This window comes from Chiloscyllium plagiosum, unplaced genomic scaffold, assembly GCF_037043375.1.
Source record: "Chiloscyllium plagiosum isolate Xiang-an unplaced genomic scaffold, Cpla_swu_hap1 HiC_scaffold_4, whole genome shotgun sequence".
Lineage (NCBI taxonomy): Eukaryota > Metazoa > Chordata > Chondrichthyes > Orectolobiformes > Hemiscylliidae > Chiloscyllium > Chiloscyllium plagiosum.
In genome coordinates, this window is record NW_028270142.1 from 24,416,252 (window position 1) to 24,437,894 (window position 21,643).

The 21,643-nt window shown below is 40.5% G+C and overlaps 1 protein-coding gene across 3 annotated transcripts in view; it reads right to left on the reverse strand.

Moving 5' to 3' along the window:
• Positions 1-21,643, reverse strand: part of csmd3b (CUB and Sushi multiple domains 3b) — a 1,935,846-nt gene that overhangs the window by 279,636 nt on the left and 1,634,567 nt on the right. For all 3 annotated transcript variants that reach the window (XM_087986040.1, XM_087986041.1, XM_087986039.1), the window contains 2 exons: positions 18,592-18,779; positions 14,967-15,161 (listed from right to left, as the gene is read on the reverse strand). In XM_087986040.1, the coding sequence (XP_087842166.1) occupies positions 14,967-15,161; positions 18,592-18,779 (383 nt within the window). The remainder of the gene's footprint in view (positions 1-14,966; positions 15,162-18,591; positions 18,780-21,643) is intronic.

A 21,643-nucleotide genomic window follows, 5' to 3' on the forward strand; every position in this document is an offset into this window, starting at 1 on the left:
AAACATGATTTTCTTAATTCCCTTTGTGATTATGAAACTTCATTTAGTTCTGGCTTGTGTCGATGATCAGTAGATGGTAGACAATAGTCAGTCTTGTTTTACTAAATAGTTAACACAGCATGAAATAGGAAGTGCAAATATTTGTCTGAGATCACATGGTTTCTATATACACAGCTGAAACTAACATAGATAACAAAGTACTGTTTTCCAATGCATTTGTTTCTTTATTCAGACACGTTTCAGAACAATTCTTGTTAACAATAATTGATTGAAATGTATGCTTCATTGCTTCTCAATATCAGAACCACAGGATTATTTTTGATATCCTTCCTATGGAACACTAACTTTGCATACTATAATGCACTTAGTTGTTTAATTCTTCCCATCTCAGGGACAAATCCTTCGCCTGTCTGGAAAGACATTCATTTTGGCACAGACATGAACTCATTTAAATAAGTAGATTAATGTCTCCATTGGTATAACAGACAAATAAATATTATAATAATATTTTTAACAGATTACATAACCCTCAGTTGTGATTCTTGAAGGTACAGCAAATCCTGTGAAGACCAGTAAAAATATCCTTGTCTTTTATTCGACGTTAATAATTCGTGCAAAAAATACCACACTCACTTATTTATCAATGAATTTCTAACTTTTAAAGTCATATAATTCTAAGGAGTACATTAAAGTGCAAGTTTCTGATATGCGGTTCCTTTATATGTTCTCAGCATAACACTATCTAAATCATAAAGTTAAACCATCAAAATGTTTACCTTGTCTATTAGAAACAGCGCTCGATCTGATTACTGGGCATCAACCTCTCAGTATATTCGTACAAAATGAATCAAAATGTTTCAGCTATGGTGAAATAAGACACTGAAAGCAAAATCTAGATTTGAAACGTACAATTTTTAGGTATTTGCTCTACTACTTGAGGACTGAATTGGTATCCATGGTGCACATGTACATTTCTAGTGAGAGTTGTGCTGTCCACCACATTGGAGGATGCAGCAAGAAGGACACCTCAACAGCACTATTAAAGAGACTATTAACTATTTTCAGAAAATTCCCAGAATAAATTTGTTGGACCCTGGAGGGAGTAGTATGATACATACTTCAGCTATCTAGTCAAACCAGTCGCTTCCAGTAATGCGTGAAATAGTAAGGTATTGTATAGAGTTTTGTTGAAATCACAGCTGGAGTATTATATGCAACTTTTGTCTCTATAATCTAAGAAATAATATACTTCATCTTGCAACCAATACAGCAAAGGCTTGTTTCTTTGCTTCCTGAGATGAGAAGATTAGATTAGATTAGATTCCTTACAATGTGGAAACAGGCCCTTCGGCCCAACAAGTCCACACCCACCCTCCGAAGAGTAACCCACCCAGACCCATTTCCCTACATTTACCCCTGACAAATGCACCTAACACTACAGACAATTTAGCATGGCTAATTCACCTAACCTGCACCTCTTCGTACTGTGGCAGGAAACCGGAGCACCCGGAGGAAATCCACGCAGATACAGGGAGAATGTGCAAACTCCATACAGACAGGCACCTGAAGCTGGAATTGAACCTTGATCCCTGGCGCTGTGAGGCAGCAGTGCTAACCACTGAGCTAGGTTACACCCAAGAAGCTTGATCTTTGACAAGAGGTTGAACAAATTGGATCTTTCCTCTCAGGAGTTTAGAAAAAAATGAAAGATGGTGATTCGTTCTCAAGGGACTTGACACGATGGAAATAGAGATGACATTTCTTGCATTGGGGAATCTAGAACATAACAGCACAATTTGAGGATAAATGATCAATCAGTTAGGAGTGAGATGAATGAAGGTAACTTCACTCAAAGGCATTAGACCGATCTTCTTGAGAATGAACCAAGGGAAAGCGAATAGATGGGATGGAGTCCCGCCATGCACTCAGATCCTGTGCAGACCAGCTGGTAGGGGACATCTTTAACTGCTCTGTGCTATAATGTGAGGTTTCCACCGGCTTTAAGAATACCACAATCATCCTGTCGCAAATAGAAAATCAGGCTACATGTCTAAATGAACTATCGCTTGGTGGCTCTGACATCCATACTTATGAAGTGCTTTGAGAGATTAGGAATGGCACACACCAACTCTAGCCTCCCAGATTGCCTTGATCCACCTACTGTCACAAGAGGTCCATGGCAGAAGCCATCTCCCTGGCCCTATGCTCATTCCTGGAATACCTGGATGATATTAGATTCTTATTTATTGACTTTACTTCCATCTTCAGCACTGTAATTCCAACCAAACTCACCTCTAAACTCCAAGATGGAGGACTCTGCACCCTTCAATGCAACTATATCGTCAACTTCAGACCCAAGGACTGCAATCAGTAAGGATAAGTGACATCACCTCCTTTACAATAACCCTCGACACCAGTACCCTGCAAGGCTGCATACTCAGCCCCTTGCTATAACCCTTATACACTCACAACTGTGTGGCCAAATTCAGCTGTAATTCCATTAACAAATTTGCTGACAACACCAACTTAATGGTTCAGATCTTAAACAATGACAAGACAGAATACAGGAAGGAGACAGAGAGCTTAGTGGCATGGTGTAAAGACAACAACGTCAGCAAACTGAAGGAACTGATTAGGGACTTCAGTAATCGAAGTGTAGGACATGCCCATTCCTGAATCAATGGTGTTGAGATGCAGGTGGTCGAGATTTTCAAGTTCCTGGAAATAAATATCACCAACAAATCTATCCTGGTCCATCCACATCGACTCTACAGTCAAGAAAGCACACCAACGTCTCTATTTCCTCAGAAGACTAAGGAAATTTGGCACATCCACAATGGGTCTTACCAATTTTTATAGATGCACCAAGAAAGCAATCTATCCGGTTTAATCATAGCTTGGTATGGCAACCGCTCTACCTAAGACCGCAAGAAATTACAGAGAGCTGTGAACAAAGCCCAGTCCATCACAAAACCCAGCCTTCCTTCCATTAACTCTGTCTACACTTCCTGCTGCCCTCAAGAAATCATAATCAACATAATCAAGGACCCCTCGCACCCCAGTATTACTCTCTTCCACCCTCTTTCATCAGCTAGAAAATACAAAAGTTTGAAAACACACACCAACATATTCAAGCACAGCTTCTTCCCGCTGCTATCAGACTTATAAATGGGCCACTCATGTATTAGAGTTGATCTTTCGTGGCATCTTCTCTGTAGCTGTAACACTATATTCTGCAACTTTATCCCAATGTACTTATGTAAGGTATGATATGTCTGTTATCACACAAAACAGTACTTTTCATTACACCTCTGTACTTGTACAAGGATAATACGTCAAATCAAATCAAATTAAATCAGATGATTGGAAATCTTTGGAACAGTCTTCCCTGAAGTATTATGGATGCTCCATCAAAGGGAATATTGAAGGCTGAGATTAACAGAATTTTTGCCTCTCAGGAAAGAAAGGATTTGGAGGATAAGGAGAAAAGAAGCTTACAGGAAGCTGAGTATGCCACTCAGCCTGTTGGGACTGCTTTGCCCTCCTCAATGTCACTTTCCTGAACTATCACCATTGGTATCATGAGTCAGCAGAAATCTATCAATTTCTGTCTTGAACCTGCTCAGTGATTAAGCTTCCTTGGCCGTTGGAGTACAGAGTTAGAAAGGCACATTCCCCTCTGAGTGAAGGAATTCCTTATCATCATAGTCTGCCCTTCATCCTGAGGTTATGACCCCTGGTTCTAGATTACATCCACTTTGTCACACCATGTGAGAACCTTTTAAATTTCAATTAGATCACCTCTCATTCTTCAAAACTCTAGAGAATATAGGACCAGTTTCCTCATTCTTTCTTTGGAAGATATCCCCACCATCCCAGTGATTAGTTGGGTGAACTCCAAAACACTCCCTCTGAGGTATCAATACATCCTTCTTTAAATAAGGAAATCAAAACTTTGTACAAAACTTGAGGTGCAATCTCATGAAGGATCTGTGATCATGCTGTCATTTAAAAAAAAAGGTTATTTTGTCCTGTTTTTTTCTTTGAAGAGAGGTTATTAAGGCAGAGGTGCTGAACTGGTTACTGTACACGGTCCAATTAAGCAACATATGAGGCCTTTCGGGTTCTTTTTAAAGCTGGAACAATGGAAGCCGCTTGAGTGGGGGTGGTGAGTTCGCACAAACCAGGCTTTCTAGTTTTTTATTAGCTGTAGCAGTCAGAAATTGTTTGGGGTCCCAGAACAGTTAGAACCTTCAGTGAATGAATCCTAGCTGCTACTCTCTCTGAAGTCTGTCTTGATGTTGTTTCCTCCTGGATTGAAGAACTGCATATAAGAATCTATGTCTGACTTTGGGATGTGACCATATTGGTTCAGTTAATTAGTCACAGATAGTATATCTTTTATTCCATTAATTTTCCAATCGGTAAGTTATTCTAAATTCCTCTTTTTGGTTGTATTTTAACTATCGTGTTCAAAGAAATTGTCTTTTGCATAACATTAAGTAATTTCACCAGTCATATCACATCTGGAACATGCATTTCACACCTACTTTTAAAATAAGAAACAGCTAGAGTGTAAGATACCTCCTTAAGATATTTGGAGGGGATCTGGTCTGGTCCATAACAACAACTGCGGCAACTTCTGTGCCAAAATCCTTGAATGCTTATGATTAGTAATTCATGAACAATGATTCCCAGGCCCTTTTAAATACTTACACTTCCCAATTTCTCACCATATAAGAAAGGTGCTATCTTCCTTTTTTTTGTACAAAAGTAAATAATTTCATACTAATTTGCATTTAATTCCATCTCCCATTTTACTGCCCAATCACTTAGCTTAAAGTCTGCTTGAAAACTCATTGCATCTTTTTCAAAACTTACATTCCCACTAGAAAATCTGAAATAGTAGAAGTGAACCCTCTGCCCAAATCATTCTGTAAATAGTGAAAATCTGTGGTCATAACACTGAATCTTTCGGTGTCCACTGAAAGCAGCTTGTCGTCTGGAAAATTATCTATTTATTCCTACTCTCTGCTTTTGTCTGTTAGCCATTTGTGAATCTACATTTGTACATAATCCTCAATTCCATGCATTTCAATTTTGTTTCCTAACCTCCTATGTGGGACCTGAACAAAAGCCTTCTGAAAATCTAAATATACCAGAAGCAATTGCTTATGACTCTGAAATGAAACCAGTGCGAGTCTGGGCATCACACAGAAAAAGAAAGCATGTTATCAAATGGAATGGAATACCACAAATAATTACCATGCTTGCACTGTCAAGATTACTGTGCAGGAGCTTACACTAGTCACCAGGGCATTAAGATTTATGGTGGTCTACTGCATGCTACATAACACTGCTACCAAGAGGCTGTCACCATTGGAATTAACTGCAGAGTGTAACTTAAGAACAAAGGAGAGAAGAGAAACATGAAGGGTAAGAGGGAGTGTGAAGGCAATTCAAACAACCCTTTAGTATTCTAGTTACCTAACCACAGCAAAGCCAGTAAACACAAACCCAATTCCTTGCTCACCAACACTCCACCACCTTAAATTCCTCGTTGCTTAGCATAACTGTATTTGGTTGGCAGTAATTCATCAGTGAAAAATAATATGAGATGAACATACCAAACTAAACATGTGGATTACAGCATGGCATAATGCCTACAAACTAATTAAGCATAATGATTCACTTAATGTCTGTATCCCATGTAGCTATTGCCTGCCCAGGTGATCCGATTGCAAAGTTTAGTGGAAGTTTGCTGGTGAAAACCATAGAGGGCTTTGCAGGAGAGCTGTGCCCCTGCAAGGCCTGTTTTCAGACCACATCATCAGAACATGTGCGGTAGCAGTCTGGACTGATTATCAGAAAGGCAGCAGGAAAGGCACTGGGGGATTGGAAAAGTACTTTCATCATAGAATCATATAATACAATAGCAATCCTTTGGCTCATTGAGTCCAAACAGGCAATAATAAGCTATTACATACACTGGTCCCACTTTCCTGCACTAGACCCATAGCCTCGAATGTTATGACACTTCAAATACTCTTCTAAGTAGCTTTTAAAGGTTGCAACATTTCCTACCTCAACTACCCTCCCAGGCAATGCTTTGCAGACCCCCACCATCCTTTGGGTGCAAAAGGTTTTTCTCAAAACTCATCTAAAGCACTGGCTTTTCACTTTAACATTATGCCCCTTTCTTATTGACCCTTCAACTTATGGTGGCTCAGTAGTTAGCAAGGTGGCATGGTGGCTCAGTGCCTCAGTAATGCTGCCTCACAGCACCAGGAACCCAGGTTTGATTCCATGCTCATGTACCTGTCTGTGTGGAGTTTGCACATTCTCTCCATGTCTGTTTGGGTTTCCTCTGGGTGCTCGAGGTTCCTCCCACAGTCCAAAGATGTGCAGATAAGGTGAATTGGTCATGCTAAATTGCCCATAGTGTTCAGCGATATGTAGGTAAGGTGCATTAGTCAGGGAAAATGTAGAGTAATGAGGTAGGGGAGTGGATCTGGATGGGATACTCTTCAGAGTGTCGGTGTGGACTTGTCAGGCCGAATGGCCTGTTTCCACTCTGTACGGATTCCATGATTCTATTCACCCTGTCCACGCTCCTCATAATCTTATTCACCTCTATCAGATCCTCCTTTAGTCTTCTCTGCTCCATAGAAAGCAACACAAGCTTATCAAGCCTCTCTTCTTAGCTGAAATGCTCCATCCCAGGCAATATCCTGGTGCATCTGCTTTGCATCCCCTTCAGTGTAATCACATCCTTCCTATAATGTGGTGACCAGAACTGCATACAGTACTCCAGCTGTGGACTAATCGTAGACCCACACAGCTCTCATGTGACCTCCCTGCTTTTATAAGTAGTGTGGATGAGCAGAGGGATCTTGGTGTCCATGTACACAAATCTTTGAAAGTTGCCACCCAGGTAAATAGTGCGGTGAAGAAGGCATATGGTGTACTGGCTTTTATTGGTAGAGGAATTGAGTTCCGGAGTACTGAGGTCATGTTGCAGTTGTATAAGACTCTGGTGCGGCTTTGGTCGCCATACTATAGGAAGGATGTGGAGGCACTGGAACGGGTGCAGAGGAGGTTTACCAGGATGTTGCCTGGTATGGTAGAAAGATCATATGAGGAAAGGCTGAGGCACTTGGGGTTGTTTTCATTGGAGAAAAGAAGGTTTAGGGGCGACTTGATAGAGGTGTATAAGATGATTAGGGGTTTAGATAGGGTCGACAGTGAGAATCTTTTTCCACGAATGGAGTCAGCTATTACAAGGGGGCATAGCTTTAAATTAAGGGGGGTAGGTATAGGACAGATGTTAGGGGTAGGTTCTTTACTCAGCGAGTCGTGAGTTCATGGAATGCCCTGCCAGTAGCAATGGTGGACTCTCCCTCATTATGGGCATTTAAGCAGGCATTGGATAGGCATATGGAGGATAGTGGGCTAGTGTAGGTTAGGTGGGCTTGGATCGGCGCAACATCGAGGGCTGAAGGGCCTGTACTGCGCTGTATTCTTCTATGTTCTATGTTCTATAATCTATGCCAATGATTTATAAAGGCAAGCATCATCTTCCATTTATGAGGGTTAAACTCCATCTGCCACTGATTTGTCACCTGACCAATCTAATTATATTCCCCGTAACATATCAACTTCATCCTCACCCAGTCAGTCAATCTTTGTGTCATCCACAAACTTATTCGTCACAACCCCACCCCTCCCCAAACAGTTCCATATGGAATCATTTATGAAAATTACAAGCAATAAGGGACAGTGCACATTGAATCAAGTCAACAGCCTCTACCATCACACTCTCTCTTGTCATAAAGTTAATTTTTGGATCCAACTTACCAAGTTACCTGGTTCTAATGACAATGTAACTTCTCTTGGGGCCTTGTCCAAGAGAAATTTGAAGAGAAATCATGCTCCCATCAAATGCAACTTGTAAATTCTAAGAAATTGTGTTGTGAGGATGAAGTCAAAAATGAGATCATAGAGTCTTAGAGCTGTACAGCACGGAAACAGACCCTACAGTCCAACTTGTCGATGCTGACCAGATATTCTAAATTAATCTTTTTCCATTTGCCAGCATTTGCCCCATATTCCTCTAAATCCTTCTTATTCATATATCCAACCAGATGACTTTTAAACATTGTAATTGTACCAGCCTCCACCACTTCCTCTGCCAGCTCATTCCATACATGCATCACCCTCTAAGTGAAAAAGTTGTCCCTTTTAAACCATCCCTTTTTCTAGTTTTGGACTCCATTACCATGTGGAAAAGACTTTGATTATTCACCATATCCATGCCCCTCATGACTTTATAAACTTCTATAAGGTCACCTCTCAACCTCTGATACTCCAGGGAAAACAGCCCCAGCCTTTTCAGCCTCTACCAATAATTCAAACTCTCCATCTCTGGCAGCATTCTTGTACATCATTTCTGAACCCTTTCCAGTTTCACAACATCCTTCCTATAGCAGGGAGACAGAATTGAACACAGTACTCCAAACGTGGCCTCACCGATGTCCTGTACAGCCTCAATGTGACCTCACAACTCCTATACCCAATGCACTGGCCAATAAAGGCAAGCATACCAAACACCTTCTTCATTACCCTGACTACCTGCGATGCTACTCTCAAGGAACTATGAATCTGCACTCCAAGGTCTCTCTGTTTAGTAACATTCCCCAGGACCTTACCATTAAGCTTATAAGTCCTCGCCTAATCGCCCTTTCCAAAAAGCAGCATCTCACCTTTATCGAAATTAACTTCCATCTGCCACTCCTCAGCCCATCTCATCAAGGCCCTGTTCTTTTATACTGTACCATAGCTTCTATTGCTCCAGTCCTGTTATTGGCTACTGCCTCAGCAATGACCATCCCCAGTGATGATCAGAACCATCTCCTCAAAGAGGGTAAAAATTTCATGTACATTTGTCACCTCACCTTGGTTAGTTCTTGCTGTGTCTGATTATGCATTACTTGTCCTGCAACTGGGAATAAAAGTTTCAATGAGTTTAATGCAATCTGTCTGAATGATGGGTCTGTCATGGTTGAATAGCTCGAAGGATGTAAAATCTGTCGATTATGGGTGTGAGACTTGCTTAGTTTGCCAGGGTAAGGTGCAGCGTTGAGCGCCAGCTGAGCATGCTGACAGAGATGGGATGTGGGTGTATTGAATAGTGAAACAGTTATTGGGAAGATAAATTCACAGATCTTAATCTCTCATGTGAAATCACTAAACATTTTACAATCCAAGATGTCATAACTTGATTTGTGGATTTGACCAAGCATGCCATTTGATTCCATTGCCTTTTCTACTTGCGACTTGGATCATCTGAGCCTTGTGTAGAGAATAACTCTCTCCTCCAATACACCATCACAACCAGGACCAGGACTAGGTGGAACATCAGAGAATTTTGCAGTATGCTCTTTCTCATATGTTGTATCAGTATTCTGTCTTCTTTCATACAATAATAATTTATAAAATAATTTTTCCTCTTTAAGAGATGCAAGTTGATTTTACATAATACAAGCTATAATTTGTGACATTCTCTCACAATGCTGAATCCTGTGCCGAAATGTTCAGCAATCTAACACTGTGGTTAGCCCCTGCTGCACACTGCACTTGTCTGGGCGGGTAACTCATGAACCAGAGCACCAATAACGGGTGTACCTGCTTCACATTGAACAGATCCAGGCAATCACACCACGCAAACTTCATCACACTTTACAGTTTAGCCCCAATTATGTTTTAATGTACACGGTTCATTGTAGTTCATTGCAATCTAATGCGTAGATCTTAGAGGTTCCCTTCTTATATACCTGAGATATTTCTGTTAAGTACAGATAGGAAAATAGGTGGTTGACTGAAAAATTGAAAGACTGCAATTGTGGAAGTCCTATATTAACTTTGGATTCGAATAGTGCCTGGTTGTTACATCTCAGCTGTGTGCTAAATTTAACATTTATCATTATAGACATGCTCCTTCCGTCAGGGTCAAGATTAGAGTGGTGCTGGAAAAGCATAGCAGATCAGGCAGCATCCAAGGAGCAGGAAAATCGATGTTTCGGGCAAAAGCCCTTCATCAGGAATGAGGCAGGGAACCTCTGGGGCGGAGAGATAAATGGGAGGGGGTGGGGCTGGGGTGAAGGTAGCTAAGAGTGTAATAGGTGGAGGGGGGTGGGGGTGAAGGTGATAGTTCGGATAGGAGGATAGAGTGGATAGGTGGGAAGGAAGATTGACAGGTAGGTCAGGTCATGAGGATGGTGCTGAGCTGGCAGGTAAGGTGGGAGGAGGGGAAATGAGGAAACTGGCGAAGTCCACATTGATGCCTTGGGGTTGAAGTGTTCCGAGGTGGAAAATGAGGCGTCCTTTCTCCAAGCTGAGGGAGTGGCGGGGGAGGAGGCAAGCACTGAGGAAGCAGATCATCAGACTATTTTTGAAGTGACCATCATGGCTGCACTTTACCATTGTCTAAAACAAACCTGAAACTTGTTTTATCCACATTGATCAAAATTCTGCAAAGTTTTCAAACTTTGGGTGACAGGCCCGTAGAAATGACAGGATGTTATTTGTCAATGTTATTTGGGGTGTAAAACTAGAGACTTTCATGTTAAAATTGATGTCTGCTTGTCCAAGGCCTATCATGTTTCCTTGAAATGACGGCTAATCCCCATTATAAAGTATTTGTACCACTGAAAACCCATCCATTAAAAACAGGTGCGAGAAGACAATTATGGGCCACAGTGCTTTTTCTCTTTCAGAATCCCTGGGAGGGCTCTGTTCTGTGAACACTTTATCAGCCACTGAAAGATTGGTTACAGTTTTCACATGAGTTCCTTTCCTCTGCTTTTCCATCACAGAAATCATACATTCCCCAGAGAACTCAACAGCTATTTACAGGGGAGGCTGAGCACGTCTGGCAGCATCCGTGAAGAGAAAACAGAGTTAACGTTTCGAGTGCTGTGACCCTTCTTCAGAACTGATGGGAGCTAGGAAACGGTGGAGTTTGCGCTGAAGACAATGGGTGGGAGAGAAGGAGTAGCAGAATTTGTGGAGATGGAGGTCAGAGAGTGAAAGCAACACCTAAGGATGCAAAGGGCTGGATAATAATAACAGAAGAGAAAGGAAATCTAATAATGGGGACTATACGTAGATGAAAATGGATTACGCAGCTCTTTGAACTTCTTCATGTCCTTTCGTCAACCCCTTCCCTATCGCAAGGCCACACTCCACATCCCATCATGCATAGCCAACCCATTTTTACCTTCTAAAGGTCTCCATTATCAGCATTTTCTTTCTTCTGAACATACTATTATACAGCTCTTTGACTTCTTAACTGATGTTCTCTCTCTCTTTTAGCTCCATCTCCACACCCATCCTCTCACTCCTTCCCCAGTCACCCTTGTCTACAGCACAAATAGCCACCATCAGTTCTGCAGATAGGTCACTGGACTCAAAACATTAACTCTGCTTTATCCCCACAGATGCTGCCAGATGTGCTGAGGTTCTCCAGCAATTTCTGCTTTTGTTGTCAGATTTCCAGGTCCACAGTTCCATGTTTTACTTTAGCCACTTATAGGACATGTACAAACCAAACTACACCCTCACAAACTCTGTGCCCTTTAAATTATACTTTGCACTGTATTGTAAACAGAATTTAAATATTCTGATGAGCTGGTCTTGCACGAGGAAGCTTTGCTGCCAAAATGAAATTTTCAACCCATTATTTTCACCGTACATATAATGATTGTAGCTGGCAATGCTTGTTTCAGTGACTGAATCCTTCATAGTTAGAAGTTTCACAACACCAGCTTATAGTCCAACAAATTATTTGAATTTGCAAGCTTTCGGAGCACTGCTCCTCCATCACCTGACAGACTGTGTTCTGGTGTAGTGTGACTTCTGACTTTTTCCACCCCAGTCAAACACTGATCCTTCATGACACTGAAGGTGATGTTTCCCAAAATCTTTAAAGACAAAATGACGTAATAGGAGCTTCAGAAATAACATGATGATCATCAAAGTGTCATAGAATTTACACAAGGGTCTACTTTGAGATCTTCAAATAGCAATTAAGATTGTCTTTAAAAGATGTGTCACAATAATTCATCAAGTTAAATTCTATTGAGCCATAACAGTTTTCAGTCACAAGAAGATTTTGGTAGTGGTGGGTTTGTGTTTGGCATTCATAACTGTCAGGTAGGAGACCAGCAGTGCTTATTTTCACAGTGTTTAGGTAAGAGGTTAAAAAGGCAGTACTACCTACAACTGCATTTTATTTTCTGCTCGGCTCATTGGTTTAGCAGAATGATCGTTTGACATGTATTCCAAGCAACTTGAATTTTACTCTTACTATTTGATCATACTGATTGCTTAAACTTTGCATTGAGAATAGCTAATATTTAATTACTCATGTCATTCACCTTTGTCATTTTTAGTTTATCACTGCATTGCATCAGTGTTACATCCCTTTAAGGCTCTGCTGCTTTGAAGATGAAGGAATGGTCTGATTTGCTGAAACGCAAACTACTGCTATGGAAAGCACATTGCCACTCAATCATCTGACTAGTGACAGATGCCTTGTTATCTCATCGTGAAATTTTCTTCAATACAAATGCCCAGAGACTCTAACTATGATCAACCTTGTATTTGTGATATTTGTATTCCCAATGTTTCCTCATTGGTCTTCTTTCAGCTTCTTTCAATGAGGATCTAGTCTACTCAGGTTAACAATCATTAATTGTACAAAACACATTACATAAATTTGAGCTATTTGGCATAATCCATACTAATAATGCAAGCACAACGCTCAGTATTCAAACATTAATCACAATGTCCCCCAGATCTTCTTTCCAGAGCACATTAGAAAGGTTTCCATGTTTTCACTTGTCTCAGAACACCTTTGGAATAAAGTGTGTGTTAACTATAACACTGGCATCTATTTGACAATCTGAAACGTTGCCCAGAAAGCAGGACAAATCCAATTCTGCCAATTACTACTCCATCACTCTGTCTCAGTCATCAGGAAAGTGATGGAAGGAGTCAGTAACAATGCTGTCAAGCACTTCTTCAGTGTTTCTTTTGCATTAACCTGCTCACTGATGCTCAGTTTTGTTTCATTTGGGAATACTCATCTCCTAACCTAACTAAAGCTTCAGTTCAAACACGGACAAAGGAGCTGAAATCCACAATAGACATGAGATTGACTGCTGTGGACATCAAGGCCATAGATGACGAAGTGTCATATCAAGGAGCTTGGAAAAATCTGGTATCAATGTGAAACATGGAGAAATCTGTGGTTGAATTCTTACCTGGAAAATGACTGTGTTGTTGCAGGTCAGTTATCTCAGCTTTGGGACATTTCAGCAGGAGTTGCTCAAGATGGATATTTTTAAATCAACCAGCTGAGATATATTATTGCATATCATGGACTGGTTGTGCCAAAAAGTCAGTTTCCATGCTGTATGACTCTATGACCTCTGGAGCAGGCTTAACCTAGTCCTCATGATACAGAGGTAGGAACACTACCACCACACCACGAGGGCCTGTTTGCTTCGGGTGTATCCAGGCTTCATTACTGACCTTTACTTCATCAGGTCAGAGGTAATGTTTCACAAATATTGTACAATATTGTGCATCATGCACAACTCCTTAGATATTTGAAGCAATTCATGTATGAATGCAACAAGACCTAGACAATATCCAGGCTTGGGCTGACAATTGGCAGATAACATTCACACCATAAGAATGCCTGGCAATTGCCACCTCCAACAAGAGATAATTTACTCGTTGCCATTTGACACTCAATTAACATACCATTGCTGAATCTCTCACTATTAACATCCTAAGGGTTATTACTGACTGGAAACTGAACTGGACTGGCTACGTAAATACTGTGGCTCCAAGAGCAAGCCATAGGCCAAAAATCCTGCAATAGGCAGCTCACATCCTGATTATCCAGAGCTTAGCCACCATCTGCTATGCGCAAGTAAGAAATGTGACCAAGTACTCCCTACTTGCATGCATGACTGCGTCTCCAATAAAACATATGACACCATTCAGGACTTGATTGGCATCTCATCCTCAAACATTCACTTCCTCCAACACCGATGCTCAGTATTAATTGTGTGGACCAACCACACAATTCAATGTAGAAATTCACCAGAGCTCCTTCAATAATACTTTCCAAACCCTGACCACTACCTCTGGAAGGACAAAGGTAGTAAGTACATGGAAACACCACCACCACCTTCAGGTTCATCTCCATGCCACTCACAATCTAGACTTAAAAACTATATCATATGTCCTTCATTATCACTGGGTCAAATTCTTGAATCCATCAGCCTCCTAGGTGTAACTACACAAAATGGACTTCGGCCATTCAAGAAGGCTGCTCACCGCCATCTTCTTGAGGGCAACAAGGGATGGACAATAAATGCTGGCCAACCAGCAAAGCCCACATCCCACGAATAACAAAAATTATAGATACTAGTCAAAAAATATTTTGAAGTCAAAATAAGTAAACATTTCAGCTTAGTGTGATTACATTTCTGAAAAGTTATACCTCACCAATTCTGGTCCACATGTGATTTCTGACTTAATTGCAAACAGCAGCTTCCAAGCTTTATTCTCATTATCAAAACTCAGCAAATAATATGTTCAGAATGAAGCAATGGAGAGCAAGTAGGGTGATACCTAGCAACAGAGGTTTTGGTTCACTTGGGCTATCACGCAATCTGACTGAATTGAAATGAGTTTTGAGCACTTGCAGAGTTTATAATCATATGCAGCCATTTCATAAATCTATAGCTGAAGACTGGTCTGCTTGTTCTGGACAAAATTAATTTATGCTTTTGTTTGGTACATTAAGCCAACAAGCAACTTTCATTGCATGTTTTATTTCCTTCAGCAAAACACATTCAACACGACAAACTCAATCAAATAGATCTTACCATGACAGCTGGGCAAAGCTCTGTTCCATCCAGGTCGTCCATCATCTCCCATAATGCAAGTCAGGGTTGAATAACCTTGCAACACATATCCCGCATTGCAATAATATGTAACAGTTGATCCCAGCTTAAAGTCACTTCCCAGTCTGGTACCATTCATGACATTCCCAGGATCAAAGCACGATTCCCGAAGTTTTGCTGTAAAATGAAAGAAAAGGTGACTTTAACAAACGAGATATATATTTGTAACATTATTACTCGTACTTTTAGTTAACTTCAATTTCGGTGCATCCTAACAATAGTCTTCAATGTATCTTACATAATTGGCATGAAAACGTGATTTCCTTTTTGAGGAATGTAAGAGACTACATAATTTTCATTTCTTGGAACTATAAATGCTGATGAAAGTTGATCTGCTTCACATAAAAAGCAAGTAAGTTTTGCAACTTGAAAATCAAGTATTGCGTATTGTTGTACTATGCAATACAGGATAACTCTGTGTATTGCCCTCACTGAGAGTAGCAGGAAATCTTCAAATTCTTTACCCCAGGAGACAATGGAGGTTGACATTGGAAACATTCAAGTCAGAGATCAATAGATTTCTATATTAATAACATCATGCATATGAGGATAGCATAATGAAAAGGAGCTGAGGTTGTCACCAGCTATGATCAAGAATAGCAGAACAGGCATGAGAGGCTAATTGCCTTCTCCTGTGCTTATGCTTCTTTGTAATGTTCACACATCTATTTTATTTATTGTCATGCTGACATGGTGTCAGGTAGATGCTAAAATCTATGTCAATGACTGTCACGCCTGTCTGCTGGCTCCATTCTGGTTTTTTGTACTGACTTACTGGCCGCTCCCATCATTGAGAATGACGATAGTCACTGGAATCTTCTTTTCCCATTAATTGAATATCCACTACCATTCATGACTGAATGTGATTGGACTGCAGATATTTGATCTGATCTATTGGTATGGGATCATTTAGCTCCAACTAATGCATTTTGTCCTATTCTTTAACATGCATTCCATTCAGTGTTGTCGCATCCCCAGTTTGGCACCTCAATGCCTGGTGCTGCTCTTAGCATGCTTTTCGACTCTCTATTGTCTCTCTACTGTCAGTGCTGCTCTACTACCTTGGCTGATCCCGCCGTTTGCTGGTAGTGGTTAAAATGAGGAAGTTGCCTGTGCCATGACGTTAAAGATTCTGGTCGGATGCAATTCTGCTACTGATAATAGCCCATAATCTCTCAGTCACCCCTAACTTTGAGCTGTTACATTATATTTATCATGCTAGTGGTATTCCACAATACGATGGAAAATGACTTCAGTGTAAACAGAGACATCATCTCCATCACAGCTACTAATAGGGTCATGGACAAATGCAATTGTGATGGTTAGATGAGTTAGAATAAGGTCAAGTAGTTCCTTATTAACTACTGCAGGCCCAGTGCAAATCCAATGTCCTTCAGAAGTTGACTAGATAATTACTGATTAGTAGTGCTACAAAGACATTCTTACTAATAGGTATTTTAGTCTCCCACCCAGAATTCTTTCAGTACTTTTTCCACTGAGAATTCTATCTGGAGGAGTATTGATCCATGCGCTGAAGAAGGGTAATAGATGGCGTACAGTCTTCTAGCTCATATTTGATCTGATGATAAGAGATTTCAACGAGGTCAGGATAATTGTTGAGACTCCAGGGGCCATTTTCCGGTGAGTATATACTGCTATGTTGCCATCTCTGTTGGATCTATTGTTTTGGTGGGAGAAAATACACCCAGCCTTGGAACAGGAGTTAAGATATCAATGAGGAGGACTTTGCAGCGTTGGCTGGGCGGAGTATATCTTTGTTATGTCCAATTGTCAAGCAGATAGGAAGCAGCCCATCTGGCAATTAAATACAGTTTTTTCCTACTTTGTCCAAACGGTTGATTTCCCAGGCCACTTCAAAGGGCAATATAGCAGCCATTTTCTGTTGATCTGGAGATGTAGTGAGATGAGTCTGGGTAAGAATGGCAGATTTTCTTTCCTGAATGATTTTCTGTGATTTTCTTTGTTTTCCCCATTTAGCTAGATTAGATCACTGGCACCACGCAGTGCCACAACAAATCAAATCTGGACCTCTTGATCATAGCAGCTTAGTTATTCAATAGAACAGATGGATGATCAGCTGTCAGGTTATCACACACAAAATGAGAAAGCATTTGAATTTACATAGAATCTGTCATAACCTCAGTGCTTCCCCAAATGCATTGAAGTACTTCTGAAATGTAGTCATGAGTGGATGTCCAAAACCTGGCTGCCATTTTGCACTCAGTAAGATACCACAGCCACTCATGTAACAAACAGTCCAACATTTGGTTTGGATGTTTCTTCAGGAATAAATATTAACCAGACCTTATTTGAAACAGTGTCATTGGATCTTTAACATCTAGTATTTATAGCAGATGGAATCATCGTTCAACATCTCACTGTTGACTGAATTAAACAACATTGTGGTGGATATGTTGTTCTTAGAAATGTCAAAATATTCTTCAAAGAATGGACTTACACACTATGTATGAACTATGAACTACCGGTACTGATGTAGAGGCCTAATTTCTGATGGTCATGCATGACTTCCTGAATGTTGCTCTGCCTTAAATTCCCATGTACTTTCTTGGACAACATGGCCCATACTGCCTCCTTGATTTCATACACCAACTTATAAGAAGAATATAACTCTGAACACGCATGTCTGAGGTGAAAAGTTGAGAATATAGTCCCCAGAATGCATTTATTGGCTGAAAAACAGGGATGGAGGTGGGCTCATGTATCAGGGGAAGTTCTACACTACTATCTGTGATATTAATGAAAGAGAAGTCTTACTGGTACTTTTCTCCTGTATACCAAAGAATACTAAAATCAATTGTATTGCTTCTGCTGCATCTTCATTGAGGACTGGCACACATCAAACCTGGGATCCTGTTGTTCTGCCAGTAACATATATCATCGACATTTCTCAGTTTCATCAATTCATTGATGCATCATCCCCTCATTTGCATTAGTGATTTTGAGAAAAACTTCTTTTAATGTCATTACTGTCTTTGATGGTGGCAAATAATTATTGCTTTAGCTATTGGTTAAACCAAAAGCAAAGTCAGTTTAGCTACATTTCTGGCAGCCCAGCAATAACGTCATCTCTTCACAAGGCATTGCAGCATTTCCAGGAGAAAGTGAGGTCTGCAGATGCTGGAGATCAAAGTTGAAACTTTATTGCTGGAACAGCACAGCAGGTCAGGCAGCATCCAGGGAACAGGAGATTCGACGTTTCGGGCACAAGCCCTTCTTCAGGAATGATTCCTGAAGAAGGGCCTGTGCCCGAAACGTCGAATCTCCTGTTCCCTGGATGCTGCCTGACCTGCTGTGCTGTTCCAGCAATAAAGTTTCAACATTGCAGCATTTCCAAACTTATTTTTCAGTTTGTTTCTTCTCAAATGACACAACCTTAATGGCTTATTTTGGAATATTTCCCAATCCTAGAAAAATGGTTTTTAAGAGATGTGCTGTAGTACAATTTACATTCTGCTCTATGTTACACATATAACCACAGTTAATAATTAAAGAAATTGATCCTCACCTTTATATTCAATGTGGAATCCGGAAAAGCTAACGGAGCCATCACTTCGAAAAGACAAGTGCATGTTGTTTGAACTACTCTCAATTCGCTCAGGAAGCTTATTATCTAGAAAACTTCCAATCAGAGGACTGTTACTGTCTGGGCCATCATAAATGTAAAGGAAATCATAGTTGGGTTCCATGGTGAAACTGCAAAATAGAAAGTTCAGATGTTTAAAAGCCAACATTACATTTCTATTTCTTTTCAGCATGCCCAGCACAGTTTTAAACAAGATGCAAGAATCCTCTCAGACATTGTCTCAGGTTAAACCAACTTTTCACATTAAAAAAGATAAAATTCTTACAGGACTCAAGATGATAGATTGAGGAAGAATGATTTCCCTGACTGGGGGGGTGGGGTTCTAGAACCAAGGGGCACAGCACCAGAATAAGAAATAAGCCATTTAGGACCAAGATGTGGAGGAATTTCTTCACTCATAGAATTGTTTACAATAGAGGATTATGGAGCCTCAGTCGTTGAGCACATTCAATACAGACACAGACATATTTAAAGACAAAAAGGCTTACTGAAATAGAGGATCAGACATGATGTAGCTGAATGACAGAGCCAGCACATGGATTAAATTGACTATTCCTACTCTGACTTGCTGTGTTTCTATGCTCCCTTCCTGCTTGACTATAACTACAGCAACTTATTTTACCTCTTCAAATTGCCTGTTTCCACCCTTTGCCTCAGACCATCAAAACAAACCCTTGTCCATGTATTTATACCTGGAGTTATGACTATTGAAGTCCTCTCCTATCTGATCTCCTGACACAAACTTGACCGAAACATCTGGTTCCTGAACTTTACACCCCGCTAACCTTGGTGATACACAACATGATCCAACAGTACCTCAAAATTCTCAAACTTGTACCCAATCCCTAAACATGTCACCATTCTCTGAGCTGATAGTTTAAATGACCACAGAGAGAGGAGAGGAAGTGGACTGTCCATTAATTTTCCATCGTCAGCCAGCCAAATCATTCTGATTTGTTGCCAGTTTCAGCCGATAGGTCACTTTAAAATGTGCTGGTTTGGGGGCTGCCAGCTATGTGCCCACAAGTGGCTTTTAGACAATTAAGGTCATGGTGCCAATATCAACAGGAACATGCCAGCCATGTCGGTCCCATATTGAGACCGACTTCAGTTCACTGAATGGATATGACCTTCCGCCAGTCAACAGAGCAGGGGCTAGTACTCAATCGATCACAGAACCTCAGAATTGTCACAGTCCAGAAGGAGCCAATTCAACCTATATCTCATTTGGAACATAGAACATTAGAACATAGAACATGACAGCCCAATACAGTCCCTTTGGTCCTCAATGTTGCGCCGCCTATGAAACCAATCTGAAGCCCATCTAACCTATACGCTTCCATTCTCGTCCATATGTCATCCAATGACCACTTAAATGCTCTTAAAGTTGGTGAGTCTACTACGGTTGCAGGCAGGCCATTCCACACCCCTCCTACACTCTGAGTAAAGATACTACCACTGATATCTGTATCTGATGCCTATCTGCACTGGCTTTCTGATCAGTTTGATTTTAGGCCAAACTCTTGGCATCACCCATAACCCCTTGTTATGGACCAGACTAAACCCTATCAAAATATTTTAAGAGATAGCCTAGACCCCTACTTTTTCTTTTTTTGAAAGGCAAGTGTAAAGCATTGTGTTCTGAATGTAATTTGATTGATCAGACTACCAGGCTTGAAGCAAAACATGTTATTTTTACACTACAGTTAATATACAAATAAAAGAAACAATTGGAATAACGTAACGCTACTGAAAAACTTAACAGAATAATAGATTATTTGAATACTAATCAGCATCTGTTCCAAAAGAGAAACATCCTATAAACACACCCTGTGCAAATGATAGATCATCTCACATGCAATTCTAACAGCAGGAAGAGAACCCCAGATTTTAGCTGTAACAGAGGGAGGAATGACAGCTTTCACACCCAGCTTCAAGACCCCAGCAATTGCAAAAAGCTAAAACTAAAAAAATTGATTCTGTAGGAGCTTGGTCCCACTCTTTAAAGTTTCAACTTTTAAAAAAAGGCCTTACAAGCTGCTTACTTGATTGGCTTGGAACAGACTGCTCATTACATCTGCCTCACTGTCTCTTCATAAAACAAAACCAGAACAAAATACTCATCTTAAAGCTATACCAATGTTATGCCCTGCATGTTGTTTCTATTTAAATAATTATCCATGCCCTGCTGAATTCCTCCTTTGAACCTGTCTCCACCAGACGTTCAGGCTTTGCCTTCCAGACCAATATTATTTACTGTTAAAAAGTTTCTTTTTCTCCCTCATCTTGCTTCTTTTACAATAAACTTTAAAACTGCACCCACTAATTCTTTTTTTTTCCCTGAATGGGAAGAGTTTCTCCCCTGAAGGGTCACTGGACGAGAAATGTTAATTCTGTTCTCTCTCCACAGATGTTGCTAGACCTGCTGAGGTTTGCCAGCGATTTCTGTTTCTGAATGATTTGAAACTAAAAGGAAGCATACAATACTGCCTCACTTACTTCTAAAATGACCTTCATCAGGTGTCATACTTCCAGTTGAAGATTCACTACCACCCTTGCCTTGTAATCCCTAAAGTCAATGGTAGTGAAGTCATAGAGATGCATAGCATGGACACAGACTGTTCAGTCCAATTTGTCCAGGCTGACCAGATATCCTCAACTGATCTAGAGATGGGAACACTCTACATCTCCCACCTCATTGTTGTTATTTACACACAATAGCACAGTTAAGGACCATCCCAAAGTAAGACATCTTACACGAAAAGACACACACCATGACTCGTGTCATGACTCGTGAAACAAGTCTGTTTATTTTCTCCAAATTAAAAAAAAAGAGATATTACTGCACCGTTGTTTATTCCATTACTATAAATTGATACTGGGGGCTAGGTTTTGGCTCCATGTCACACCTTATCATCAGTTTATCATTGACTAAGCTCATGACGGTTGCTATTATTATTTGCTGCAGAAGCTG